The sequence below is a fragment of the Orycteropus afer genome, unplaced genomic scaffold (genome assembly GCF_000298275.1).
Source record: "Orycteropus afer afer isolate SDZICR_OR568_19922 unplaced genomic scaffold, OryAfe1.0 scaffold00177, whole genome shotgun sequence".
Taxonomy (NCBI): domain Eukaryota; kingdom Metazoa; phylum Chordata; class Mammalia; order Tubulidentata; family Orycteropodidae; genus Orycteropus; species Orycteropus afer.
The window spans coordinates 3222240-3237320 of record NW_006921764.1 but is presented as its reverse complement, the minus strand read 5'-3'; the positions used below and the strand labels follow the sequence as shown (position 1 = coordinate 3237320).

Below are 15081 nucleotides of genomic sequence, written 5' to 3'. Positions count from 1 at the left end.
GCTATCCCATTTGTGGTATATTCTTGTCAGAGCAGCACTAGGTAACCAGAACAGAAGGGCACTTAATTAATATATATTAATATATTGCAATATTATACATATTATATTTTTAAAGACTATATTTTATATATATATAAAATAGGGATATATATTTTCATACTCACCAAGACAACCTCAGATTATAGTTTGACTTCCATTTAGCATACTTAAAATGATTTCTCACATGGGCCAGAGGTTGTGAGTTTCTGGTTCCCTTGATTAAAAAAAAAAAAAAAAGCATATTTCATGGAAGAAATGCAGGACACACAGGAGTGCATAACTATGAGGGGCATAGAGAGGCGGCGGTTACCGGGCAGGGAGGGGAGGATAGAGGGTTAGGGTGGGGATGGTAATTGAGGAGTGAAACCAAATGAAATGTTGGATGTAAAACTAAATCTACTCTGTAAACTTGCACCTAAAGCACAATTTTAAAAAATTTTTTAAAAAAGAAAAACATTTAGCATATCTGTATTACATAGTCCTATGTTTCAGTGTTCCTATAACACAGTAGAGTTACATAAATTTATATTTTGTTGCTGTTAGATGCCATCAAGTAGGTTCCAACTCATAGCAACCCTGTATACAATAGAACAAAGCACTGCCCAGTCCCGCACCATCCTCACGATTGATGTATTTGAGCTGTTGTTGCAGCCACTGTCAATCCATCTCATTAATGGTCTTCTTTTTTGCTGACTGTCTACTTTACCAAGCACAATGTCCTTCAGGGGCTGGTCCCTCCCAATAACATGTCCAAAGTATGTGAGAGGAAGTCTTACCACCCTTGCTTCTAAGGCCCATTCTGGCTGTACTTCAAAGTCAGATTTGTTTGTTCTCTGGCAGTCCATGATACATTCAACATTCTTCACCAACACTGTAATTGAAATGCATTGCTTCTTCTTTGTTCTTTATTCATTATCAGACTTTTGCATTAATATGAGGCAATTGAAAATACCATGGCTTAGGTCAGGTACACCTTAGTCCTCAAAGTGACATGTTGCTTTTTAACATTTTAAAGAGATCTTTTGCAAGAAATTTGCCCAATGCACTATGTCATTTGATCTCTTGACTGCTGCTTCCATGGGCATTGGTTGTGGATCCAAGTAAAATGAAATCCTTGACAAAATGTTATATATATTAATATACTGCAATATTATACATATTATATTTTAAAGACTATATTTTATATACATATATATATATTTGTAAAAAAAACTATATTTGTAAAGACTTTCCTATGAATTTTATCCTAATATCTGCAATTCCTCACAGTACTTATTGCAAGTCAATAAATCTTTAATAATAAATGGTAACAGCTTTAAAAATAAATAAGAGTAACCTAAATTGCTTGCAAGTAGGTAATAGGGATAAGACAGAGAAGCAATTAAAGCACAAGGCAAAAATCTCTTTTTTAAATCTATTTTATTGAAATATATGTACAGTGAAATATACAAAACTAAAGTGACATGGGTCAATGCAAAAATCTCTTAATGACATGATAGGGGGTGGGACCTAAAAAGATATAGAAGAAGGAAAGCTTTGATCAAAAGGCTTGGAAAGACTTTAGAAGTAGCAATTAAGCAGGCTTTGGAGAACTACAGGTGGAGTTGAGGAATTAGAATGGGGAAATGGAGAGTAGATTAGGAACATCACTATTCATCTGGAGTGATATGTAAGTCAATAATGGAAAAAGTATATGAGGTCAGATTTTTGAGAATATTGAAGGTCATGATTCATTCTTGGAAATTTTTACTGAGTGCCTCCTTTTGGGGCAGGAATTTGCAAGGAACTAGATACACCCCACTCCTAAGAAGCTCATAGGCTAATGAGGGAGACTGACCCAAATTACAATTCAGTGTAACAGTTGCTCTTATGAAAATATGTGCAAGATATAGTGGAAGCATAGAAGAGATGCCTACCTCCTCAGGGGAGAATTTGGGGTAGAGTTCTTCAATGTGGTGACCCTTCATTGGCATTTGGAGAATTAGGAATTGCCAGCAGACAAAGAAGCACTCATTGGGAACAGAGATTCCAGGCAAAAAAAATAGTGTAGAACAGTGTGTACTGTCTTTTTATTGTTGAATTATAATTCTCTATATATTCTGGATATTAAACTTTATCAGATATATGGTTATCAAATATTTTCTCCCATTCTGTAGGTGTCTCTTTCGTGATAGATCATTACATTGTTCCAAAGTTTTCATTTCTTTGAAGTCCCATTGATTTATTTTGTCTGTTGTTGCTTGTGCATTTTGTGTCAAATGTAAGAATCTATTGTCAAAAACTGGATCCTGAACTTTAACCCCACATTATCTTCTAAAAGTTTTATGATTTTAACTCTTATATTTAGGTCATTGTTCCGTTTTTAATTAATTTTTATATATGATGTCAGGTAAGGGTTCAACTTCATTCTTTTGCTTATAGAGATCTAGTTGTGCACCATTTATTGAAGAGACTATTCTTCCCTCATTTAATGGACTTGGCACCCTTTTTGAAAATCAATTGGCTATAGTTGTATTTCTGGACTCTCAAGTCTATTCCATTGGTGCACGTGCCCATTATTATATACCAGTGTGCAACTGTTGTAATTGTCATGGCTTTGTAGGAAGTTTTGAGCCTGGGAAGTGTGAGTCCTCCTACTTTGTTCTCCTTTTCCAAGATTGCTTTGGCTATTTTGGAACCCTTGCAGTTCTGTATGAATCTTTTTTTAACTTTTTATTACAGTTCTGGTGAAAGTTTACAGAGGAAATTGGTTTTCCTTTCAACAGTTCATACACATTTTGTTTTGTGACATTGATTGCAATCCCCACGATGTAACAGTACTTTTCTCACTTCCTCCCTGTGTTTACTGTTCTCCATTGTCCTTCTTTCCTATCCCTTCCTGCCTTCTGAGCTTCATCCCTAGGCAAAGGCTGCCCTTCTGATCTCATGGTAATTGTTCTAAAGGGTGCATACCTTCCTGGTGTTATTGTTCACCTTTTCGGCCTGTTTATTGTTTGGCTGAAAGTTGAGCTGTAAGGATTAGTTCAGTTCCAGGCTTGAAGTGTATCTAAGGGCCATAGTCTTGGGGATTGCACCAGTCTCTATAAGACCAGTATGCCTGTTCTTTTTTATGATTTTGAATTTTGTTCTACATTTTTCTCCTACCATATCTAGTAGGACCTCCTGTTGTAATCCCTTTCAGGGTGGTTAGCAGTGATAGCTAAGCACCCTCTAATTCTTCTGGTCTCGGGGTCATGGAGGCTGGGGGTCCCATGGTCCACTAGTCCTTTAGATAATTGCTTCCTTGCATCTTTGATTTTCTTCACTCTTCTTTACTCCAGACAGGGAGAGACCAGTAGTTCCACCTTAAATGGCCACTCATAGTCGTTTAAAACCCCAGTCACTATTCACCAAAGTAGAATATACAGCATTGTCTTTATGGACCATTTATACCAGTTGACCTTGATGTCCCCAGGGACTATGATCCTGAGCCCTCAAATCCAGTGACTCATTCCCTCAAGGTGTTGCCTATGGCTTAGAAGTTTTCACAGCTCTACCCCCTGTACACTCTACTATATGCATGGATATCTTTGTAACACATATAAGCACATATATAAAAATAGCCTCTGTCAAATCTATAAATATTTTGGGATATAGTCCCATTCACCTTCTCACACCTGTTTACCTTGCTTGTCTAGCTATATATCCACTTGTAAATAATTGTTACCACTGTTATTGCACCACAGTATATATAATGCTATTTACCATTTCTGTATGAATTTGAAAATTGACTTTTCCAATTCTGGAAAAAAAAAAAAAAAAATCTGTTCTCAACCTTAGGCCTCGACCTTCTGCCTCTTGTTCCAGGCCCACTGGAACTGGAGGCTTCTTCTAACTGAAGAAGCTGGAGGCTTCTTCTAACTCATGCAGGTGCAGGTACAGGTGCAGGCTGCTGAGGTTGACATACCTGAGATAGCCAGATAAAATGGCACAGTCCCGAGATCAGCAGGCAACACAGCAGGCCACTAGTTCCAGTCCAGGAACAATCCCAAGATCAGCAGACAGTGTGGTCCAAGATGATCCAGAAAGCTAGAGACCTTTCTCAAAGCTTCTCCATAAACACTGGAAACAGGTCACACCACAAAGGCAACTGATTAGCTGTTCACAGCAGATTCCACCTTGGAGTTGATTATACCACATCCAGTCTCATCATGGGGGATAACTATAAACAGCTGCCATGCCACTCAAAACCATGGCCCAGCCAAGTTGACACACAACGTTAACTACCACAACAATTGATTATACTGCCAGTATTAACTAGGACTGAGGGTCCATGAGAAAGCATATGGATTAGGTGGGATGATAAGTTTAATTTTGAATATATGCAACTTATGGCTTTCCAGGTGGAGATGCCACAGCCTCAGTTCCATAATGTTTCTGGACTTTGGGAGGAATGCTTACACCAAAGATTTTGGATCAACTCTATATAAACCAGGGAGCTCTGGTGGCATAGTGCCTAAGTCATTTGACTGCTAACCAGAAGCCTGGCGGTTCACACCCACCAGCCACTTCTTGAAAGGAAGGTTGGGCAGTCTACTTCCGAAGTGATACCACCTCAGAAATCCAAGGAGGGGTCGCTATGAGTCGGATCCAACTCAAGGGCAGTGGGTTTATATATAAACCAGAAAAAAAAAAAAAAAAAATCAAACTCACTGCCGTCAAGTCAATTCCGACTCATAGCGGCCCCCTTTGGGTTTCTTAGGTGGTATCACTATGGAAGTAGATTGTCCAAACTTCCTTCTGAGGAATGGCTAGTGGGTTTGAACCGCCAGCCTTCTGGTTCGCAGTCAAATGTCTTAGGCATTACACCACCAGAGCTCCTTTCAACTATATATAGGAAGTTGTAAAATAAGAACAGGAGAATGAAGACAAGTGCTGAAGAAAATCACTTTGAAGAAGACCAAGAAAAAGAGAGTAAGAAGGATAGAGCAGAGAGAAAAAGAAATGCCAGTAGAGAGTGGTGAGTGATGTTATAAAAGCAAAGGTAAGGGATAGCTTCAAAAAAAAAAAGGGGAAGAGTTTAAAGGGTCAAAAGTAGTCAAAGGATCCAATAAAATCAGGATTGAAAAATATCAACTAAATTTGGCAATAGAGAGGTCATTCTCCACATTGGTAGAGAAATGTTATGAAGTAACAGGGAGAGGGGGTTACAAGCTTATTTCTGTGAGTTGGAGAGTAAATGGGAGATGAGGAAGTAGGAAAAAACATCTACTGGGGAGGTGAGAAGGTGAAGAATGCATCAGAATGTGGCTAAGCAGAAGATGGACATAATTACAGCTCGCTCCAAATGCCATTGATCTGGCAGCATGTGAGAAACGGATGGAGAAGGCAGATAACTAGAATTCATGTTCAGCTTTTATTGTGGAAAAAACAGAGTTAAGACGAGATTCCCTAACATTTAGAGAAGGCAAATGATATTGTGAGAAGAAATCCTAGCTCCCAGGAAGAATGGGAATCTTAGTTGTCTTTGATGGAGCAACTCTTACCCAAGTGCAAAAGAAATGGTTAGAAAGTTGTAAGGTTTGAAACATTGGATTTATCTCTGAAAAGCAATAGGAATCCATAATAGTCTAAAAACAAGGTATTCTGTAATATCCTTTACAGTTCCTGGATTGTGAAGATGGTTAAGCACTCAGCTACTAGCCCAAAGGTTGGCAGTTTGAACCCTCCCAGAGGCACTTAAGACAGACCTACTGATGTGCTTCTGAAAGGTCACAGCCTGGAAAAGTCCATGAAGCAGTTCTCCTGTGCACACATGGGTCCCCGTGAGTCAGGACTGACTCAACAACAACTAACAGCAACAATAACATAATTTCCTTTAATAAAAAATTTTATAAATTTTCACTACTTAAATTTGTTTGTCAAAAACAACAATAAAAATCCATTCTTCAATTTATATATAATCACATCTTAAAGGTAACCTAAGCTTATAAGTTCTGAACCATTAAAATGCAGTTTTAAAATATGCAAAATATACAATCTGTGTGATTATACATAATGATACCAGTCAAGAGTTGTATATGAAATCATAGCATTTTAGAACTGAATGGTTATTTGTTAAACTGCCTGATTTTATGGGTGAGGACAGTAAGGCCTAGAAAGCCTATATGCTTCAGCCATGTTTATCCAGCTAGGCCCAAACACAGGACTTTAGACTCCAAGCCCAGTTGTGCTTTGATGAAAGACTGGCTAGATGATAATACTGGGATATTTTTGGTATTGCAGAAAGAAAATAGACAAATTCTAGTAGCGTGCCTCCTTAGGGAGAACAAATCCTTTTATTTATATCTGCACAATTAGTACCTTTTCCCCTGGAGCACATTCTCAGAATTTTGCCTTTTGCTTCTTATAATTTTCATTCATTTACCAAAAAAAACAAACTCACTGCCATCAAGTCAATAGTTATACTGAATGCTAGGGAATTTGTCTCAAAGAGAATATGATGGTATGTCCTTAAGTACTTCTTTAGAAATGTCTAACTTTCTTACAAATCTTCAAAAAAATCCTCCCTTATTGAACAGAAAGAAGACATTATATTGGTGGCTTAGACAAGTGAGTGTGCTCAGAAAAGATTTAATTGTTCAAATAATTTCAGGATTCAAACACTGAAATCAAATTTTCAGAATTACTTATAGTCATTAACAAGACTATGGAATATGGTATGTTTTGTGTTTGTACAAAGAAACCAGTTCCTAGGTTTTACAGTAGCTGAAGTTATGGATTGGTAGTTTAGTGTTTGCAAAACCTGGTAAGATTCTAACCTGATAAGACTCCAACGCAAAGATGGATTTTTTTTTTTAAATTAATGACTCCTTTTGGAAAGCTCCTCAAAGAATAAAAATCAGAATGATATCACATGCCTAGCACATGCCACAATAATCCATATCTGAAAATAATAATGCTTTCTCAAAATGAAATCATTTATATTCTCAGCTGTGCTCTGCTGCGTGCAGTGAGTAATTTTTTGAGAGCAATGTTTCCTGTGGCATATTGCCAAGCTGGATTTATTTGTTTTTCATTAGGCTTTTCATTATCATGCTGCTATGTACCTGGATCATTCGGCTTCCTCTGAGACAGCCGGTGTAGCTTAGCATAAGAGTGATACTATGAGTAAGTGGAATGTTTTTGTCCACTAAATGGCCATTTTAAATCTCTGGCTATGGTACCATAATAATGGCTTTAATCCTTCTAAGTTGAATTGTCCATTCGTAATGTAGCCTGATATTAATTGTTTGCGGTCAACTATTTTGTCCCTGTCCAGGGAATGACATTAGTCTCCCTTTGCTCGCACTAGATCTGCCTTTTTCTTCTCCTTTATTATCTCAGGAAAAGGCATCAAGATCCACCCCATTGTCCAAGCTTGGAACCTGTGTGTATTCTGCATTTCTTCTTCATTTCTTACATTCAATCATCAAGTCAAACTTCTTGATAGCTTTCAAAGCCATCTGCTTCATTCTAACTCCCACAGCTACTACCTTAACCCAAGCCCACTGCATCTCTCAAACGACTTCAGTAGCTTTCCCATGGTCTACATGCCCCTAGGGTTACCTTTCCCAATTCATTCACTTTTGCTCTGAATGTCCATCAATATGCATCATTCTCCATAAATAGGTATTCTGTAATTTTAAAGTATTTTTGTGTTACATTACATTAATATTGTGTTATATTACATTGATAGGACAGTTTGATTTGTCAAGAAAAAAATAGTAATCTGAATTTTTGAGCTTCTCTAGAAAGCCCTCAATTTAAAGGGAAAATCTAGGTTAGAAACTCAGAGAGACTAAAGTTTGGGAACAAAATAAGCAATCTATAAATTTCTGCATGAGGATATTAATCAAATCAAAACCCAAACTCACTACCTTGAGTCAACTCTAACTCACAGCAACTCCTATTGAGTTTCCAAGGCTGTAAATCTTTACGGAAGCAGATCGCTCCATCTTCCTTCTGCAGAGCAGCTGGTGGGTTTGCATGCTGACCTTCTGGTTAGCAGCCAAATGCAAAAATCATTGGAATCAGAGGATTTCAGGACTGGGTTGATCCTTAGCAATCCTCTGGCTCAACTACATCAATTTCAAGTTGAGGAAACTAAGACTGAGTTACAGAAGCCAAAATGGTCTTTCCAAATTTGGAAACTCATCATGTAACTCCTTTTCTTAAAACCTGTCTGTGGCTGCCCATTAGGCTCAGGATGAAGTATAAATTTCTCAGCATAGTGTACAATGTCTTTCTAGCCCTAACTTTTACTTCTCTCTCCAGCTTATCCCAGAACTGGATGCTTCCAAGTGCACTGTGTCTCTCACCCACAGGTCATCATTGCATGCTATTTCCCCTTTTGCTCTTACCCTTTCGGGTGCTAAGTCCTAAGCATCCTCCAGGTATCTGAGGAGACTTTATCTCCTCTGAAAACCTTTTGCAGATCTTCTCCAGGCTCCTAAGCAGCTGTCATCATCATAGCACATTCACAGCACTCTAATTGCCTTTGAATAACCCATTTCCCCAGCTAAATTGGAAGAAATAAAGACAGCTGTGGGCAGGGACCTGCATCTTACTCATTGTTCCATCCCTACATCCAGATCAAGAGTCTTGCATGCAATATCTTTAAATTCATTATGAACTCTCACTTTCGTACTTCAATTTTTATATCATCCCCCCTCAAAGATGCCTTTTCAGGGGAAAACAAAAACTGATCAATTAATTCATATTAAAGTATAACCAAAACCAAACTTACAGCCATCGAGTCAATTCTGACTCATAGTGACCTCTGTTGAGTTTCCAAGGCTGTAAATCTTTATAGAAGCAGACTGCTTTATCTTTCCTCCATGAGGCAGCTGGTGGGTTCAAACCACTTTTGGTTAACAGCCAAATGCCTTAACTACTACACCACCAGAGGTCCTTCATTAAAGTATAACTCACTGCCATCAATTCGATTTCAACTCATAACAATCCCTCCTTGGGTTTCCAAGGTAGTATCACTGCAGAAGTAGATTGCCCAACCTTCCTTCCGAGGAGTGGCTGGTGGGGTTAAACTGCCAGCCTTCTGGTGAGCAGTCAAATGCTTAGGCACTGATAATCCTAAATGACAACTTGCAAAATGGGCATGGGAGCAGCATCTCCTGACCACCTCAAAATTCAGAAGGAGGACACACAACCACCATCAGCAGCCCAAGGGTGATTCCTATGAGGTGAAAGTCACACATGCCACCACCCTCCAACCTCTTTAACAATTCTGACACCAACTGTCCCTCCCACAGCCAGCACTCACTACTTCTCTGCTGGGTTAGATAATTCATTGCAGTGGCTACACAGAACTCACAGATAATACTCACACTTATGGGGTTTATAAGCAACAGATTACAATTTAGGTACAGGAACACTCAAGATACAATTCTTTAATCAGGACAGCTTCCCCCTAGCCATGCCCCAGCCATGCTACTCTCTGGCTTTTGGCCTCTCAGCCTGGCATCTGCCCAGCTATGGCAAGTGTTACAAATCTCTTTCAGCTCTGCCAAAATGTATGCCTAGGGGCACCCCACTCTGCCAGCAAGGCTCCTGCACAAAGACACTCAGCTTTCTGGCCCCATGGGCCATCAAGTCCGCCACTACATCTCATGTAGGTCTCTCAGTTGTTGCCACTGTCTCTCTGCTAGTCTTTCTACTGGTCTCTCTGCCATTGTCCCAGTGCAGGAATCATGGCACATACTCCACTCCTGCTTCTCCATCTTGACAGTAGTGAGATCCTTCCTTCTGCTTCTGGGAGGATTCATTTTAAGCCAAGCAAAATGACCAAATGACCAATCCTCACCTTAAGATTTCATACACCTTATTTCCACGGCCCCACCCCTACAAGAGCACTGTGTTCCTTATTCACATTATTAGCAAGCTGTCTAATCCCCTTGGTGGGCCAAAAGAACCTTGCATTTACATAGTCCCACTCAGTCATTTGGTGGGAGTCACAAAGGCAGACGATGGCTAGATGAGCCATACTAAGTAGTTAACTGCACCACAAAACTGTTCCTAGGAGTGTCTATATTTTTATAGGAATAGAGTTTTAAGTCACAGGAGTGAATTTCCAATGTAGATAATCCAACCATAAATAGTAAGTCATAGAGATATTTGTGAGAAAAGGTAAACTTTCCTGGAGCCTTCAAATCAGTCACATAAGTGACCGATTCTGTTACAATAATTCTTTATCTTTGTTTAGGAAAATCAAATCACATGCTGATTTTTTGTTGTGTTGTGTATTGTGTGTGTGTGTGTGTGTTAAATAAAGTCTTGTTATTTACCTATAGTAAAAATTACTGAATTAACATGTAACATTTCTGGCTTTGTTTCAGGGAAGCAATGTTATGGAAGATCAGGATTTGTTGGAAATTGGAATCCTTAATTCTGGGCACAGACAAAGAATTCTACAGGCAATCCAGCTCCTTCCAAAGGTAAGCAGTGATTTAGTACCCTAGCTCTAAATATGTTGTTGTTGTTAGATGCCGTCGAGTTGTCTCCGACTCATAGCAACCCTATGAACAGAAGAACAAAACACTGCCTGGTCTTGTGCCAGCCTCACAATCCTTGCTATACCTGAGCCCATCATTGCAGCCACTGTGTCTGTCCATCTCGTTGAGCAAGACCCTTCCCCTTCTTCATTGACCCTCCACTTTACCAAGCATGATATCCTTCCCCGGGGAATGGTTCCTTCTGACAACATGACCAAAGTAGGAGAGAGGAAGTCTGCCCATTCTCACTTCCAAGGAGCATTCCAGCTGCATTTCTTGCAGGATAGATATGTTAGTCCTTTTAGCAGACCATGGAACTCTTAGCATTCTTCTCTAACACCACAACTCAAAAGCATTGATTCTTATTCGGTCCTCCTTATTCATTGTCCAGCTCTCACATGCATAGGAGGCAATTGAAAATAGACCAAGGTGCACCTTAGTCTTCAAGAAGACCATCTTTGCTCTTCATCACTTGAAAAAGGTCTTTCACAGCAGATTTGACCAATGCAATACATCGTGTGATGTCTTGACTGCTGCTTCCATTGGTGTTGATTACAGAACCAAGTAATATGAAATCCTTGCAACTTCAATCTTTTCTCCATCCACCATGAAGCTGTTTAATGGACCAGTTGTGAGGATTTTTGTTTTCTTTATATTGAGGTGTAATCCATACTGAAGACTGTAGTCTTTAATCTTCATCAGTAAGTGTTTCAAGTCATCCTCACTTTCAGCAAAGAAAGTCGTGTCATCTGTGTATCACAGGTTGTTAATGAGTCTTCCTCCAATCCTGATGCCACATTCTTCTTCATATAATCCAGCTTCTCAGATTATTTCCTCAACATACAAATTGAATATGTATGGTGAAAGGATACAACCTTGACACACTCCCTTATTGATTTTGAAGCATGCAGTATCCCCTTGTTCTGTAGGAACAACAGCCTCCTGATCTATGTACAGTTTCATGAATACAATCAAGGGTACTTGATTGAATGGAATTCCCATTCTTCTCAATGTTATCCACAATTTGTTATCATCCACATAATCAAATGCTTTTACATAGTCAATAAAAACATAAGCAAACATCTTTCTAGTATTCTTTGCTTTCAGCTAAGGTCCATCTGACATCAGCAATATCCCTCGTTCCACATCCTCTTCTGAATCCAGCTTGCATTTCTGGAAATTCTCTGTCAATATACTGCTACAACCATTTTTGAATTATCTTCAGTAAGATTTTACTTGTATGTGATATTAATGATATTTTTTGATAATTTCCACATTCTGTGGGATCACCTTTCTTTGGAATGGGTAAAATATGGATCTCTTCCAGTGAACTGGCCAGGTAGCTGTCTTCCATATCTCTTGGCATAACCGAGTGAGTGCCTCCAACAGGACATCCATTTGTTGAAACATCTCAGTGGGTACTCCATCAATTCCTGGGCCTTATTCCTCACCAATTCCTTCAATGCAGCTTCAACTTTTTCCTTCAATACCATTAGTTCTTGATCATATGTCACCTCCTGATATGGATGAACATCGACCAATTCTTTTTGGTATAGTGACTCTGTGTATTCCTTCTATCTTCTTTTGATGCTTCCTGAGTCATCAATATTTTGCCTATAAAATCTTTCAATGTTGCAAATCAAGGCTTAAATGTTTTCCTCAGTTCTTTCAGCTTGAGAAATGCCAAGAGTGTTCTTCTCTTTTGGTTTTCTAACTCCAGTCTTTGCACATTTCATTATAGTAATTGTCTTTTTCTGCTTGAGCTGCTCTTTGAAATCTTCTGTTCAGCTCTTTTATCTTGTCATTTCTTCAATTTGCTTAGGTACTCTCCACTCGAGCAACTTTCAGAGTCTCTTCTGACATACATTTTGGTCTTTTCTTTCTTTCTTGTGTTTTTAATGACCTCTTTCTTCATGGACGATGTTATTGATGTCATCCCACAATTCCTCTGGTTTTTGGTCACTGGTGTTCAATGCATCAAATCTATTCTTTAAACAGTCTCTAAATTCAGGAGGGATATTATCCAGGTCATATTTTGGCTCTCATTGACTTGTTTTAATTGTCTTCAACTCCAACTTGAACATGTATATGAGCAGTTGGCGGTGTGTTCCACAATCAACTCTTTGCCTTGTTTTGACCAAAGATATTGAATTTCTCTGTCGCCTCTTGCCACAGATGTAGTCAATCTGATTCTTGTGTATTCCATCTGGTGAATTCCATGTGTATAGTCATTGCTTGTGTTGTTGAAAAAAAATTATTTGCAATGAATAAGTCATTGGTCTTGCAAAATTCTGTCATGAAATATCCAGTGTTACTTCTGTCTCCAAGGGTAACTCTTCTTTGTTTCCAACTTTTTCATTCAAGTCACCAGTGATAACACATCATTGCATGTCCAGTCAATTTCAGACTGCACAAGTTTGTAGAAATCTTCAGTTTCCTAATCTTTGCCTTTGATGGTTTGTATATATAAATTTGAATAATAATAGTATTAACTTCCTTGTAGGTATGTGGATATTATCCTATCATTGACAGCATTGTACTTTGGACAGATCTTGAAACAGTCATTATGATGATGAATGCCACACCATTCCTCTTTAATTTGTCATTCCCAGCATAGTAGATCATATAGTTGTCTGATTCAAAATGGCCAAAACCAGTCCTTTTCAGCTTACTAAGGCCTAGGATATCGAACTTTATGCGTTCCATTTCATTTTTTACAACTTCCAGTTTTCCTAGATTCATACTTCGTACATTCTATGTTCCAATTATTAATGGATGTTTGCATCTGTTTCTACTCATTTTGAATCATGCCACATCAGCAAATGGAGGTCCCAAAAGTTTTATTCTATCCATATCATTAAAGTTGTCTCTACTCTGAGGAGTCAGCTTTCCCACAGTCAAATTTTGAATACCTTCTGACATTATGGCCTCATCTTCTGGCACTATATTGGACAATGTTTCAGGGCTATTCAAAAAGTTTTCAGACCATGTTTCACTGCTATTCATAAGGTTTTCACTGGCCAATTGTTTGAGAAGTGGATGGCTTCTTCCTTCTCTTAGTCTGTCTTAGCCCAGAAGCTCCACTGAAACTTGCCCACCATGGGTATTTTGCAACACGGTGGCATAGCCTCCAGCTTCATAGCAACCACAGGACAACAAACCGCAGGACTACAAACTGACAGACAAGTTTTTCTCCCTTAGTTGTTCCTAACCCTTCTGCACCTGCCTACCTCAGGCCCCTGCCTTAATATAGAGACACACCCAAGTGAAAAGCAGCCCCCAGTCCCAGGCCCACCTACTTTGGTCCCTGGCCTTAATGTAGAACTGTCCTCAAACAAAAAGCAGCCTCCAAGCCCCAAGCCTGCCTACTTTAGGCCCTGGCCTTAATATAGAGCCATGGCCAAGCAAAAAACAGCCTCCAAGCTCTGGGCCTGCCTACCTCTGACCCCAGCCTTAATATACTTCCCAGGAATTTTACTCCAGGTGTGCAAAGGATATTAGTATTTAGGACAACATTTCTACAAATTGATGCAATGGACAAGAACAGGTCTTCTTATGTCCAACTAAATATTCAGACTCATAAGATTACTGTGGACCACACTTAGTATTAGATTTATCTGTTATTGTTGTTGCTATTAGTTGTCACATCATTTCCAACTTTTGGCAACCTGACAAGTGCAGAGTAAAACTGCTCCATAGGGTTTTCAAGGCTGTAAACTTTTGGAAGCAGATCACCAGGCTTGTCTTCCAAGGCACCTCTGGGAAAATAAAATTAACAAAAAAAAAAACCTCACTGCCATCGAGTGGTTTCTGACTCACAGCGACCCCCATTGTGTTTCCCAGGCTGCTATAAATCTTTACAGAAGTAGATCACCCAGTCTTCCTTCCATGAAGCAGCTGGTGGGTTTAAACCACTGACCTTCCAGTTAGCAGTCAAGTCCCTTATCCACTATGCCACCAGAGCTCCTTAAGGCACTTCTGAGTGGGTTCAAAATACTACCCTTTCAGCCAGTCAAGCACTTAACTGTTTGTGCCACCCAGGGCCTCTAGATTTACCTAGAAGTTTGTAATACAAAAAAAATAACACTTGCCAACAGGACAACTTTAGAGTTTGTATTCATTTTCTAGGGCTTCAGTGACAAATTAACACAAATTGGGTGATTCAAAACAACAGTTTATTCTCTCACAGATCTAGGGGCTAGACATTCAAAATCAGGGTGTCACCAAGGCCAGGTTACCTCTAAAGGCTCTTTGCGAGAATCCTCTTTGCTTCTTCCTGGCTTCTGGTGGTTGCCTACATTCCTTGGCATTCCTTGACTTTCAACATATCAGTCCAATATCTGCTTCTATTTTTACATAGCTTTTTCACCTGTGTTCTTCACATGGCCTGTGGTGGTTAAGTTTGTGTGTCAACTTGGCTGGGCCTGGTTGAGTGGCTGGCCAGCTGGATGTAGTATTCCCCATGATGAGACTGGTAATCAGCTCCATGGTGGAGTCTACTGTGAGCAGCTGC

The 15081-nt window shown here is 39.2% G+C and overlaps 1 protein-coding gene across 1 annotated transcript in view; it reads left to right on the top strand.

Annotated features, from left to right (window-relative positions):
• ANKS1B (ankyrin repeat and sterile alpha motif domain containing 1B) overlaps nucleotides 1-15081 on the top strand; it is a 1816017-nt gene that overhangs the window by 1312764 nt on the left and 488172 nt on the right. Inside the window, exon 16 of the mRNA XM_042781827.1 lies at nucleotides 10413-10511. Within this exon, the coding sequence (XP_042637761.1) occupies nucleotides 10413-10511 (99 nt within the window). The remainder of the gene's footprint in view (nucleotides 1-10412; nucleotides 10512-15081) is intronic.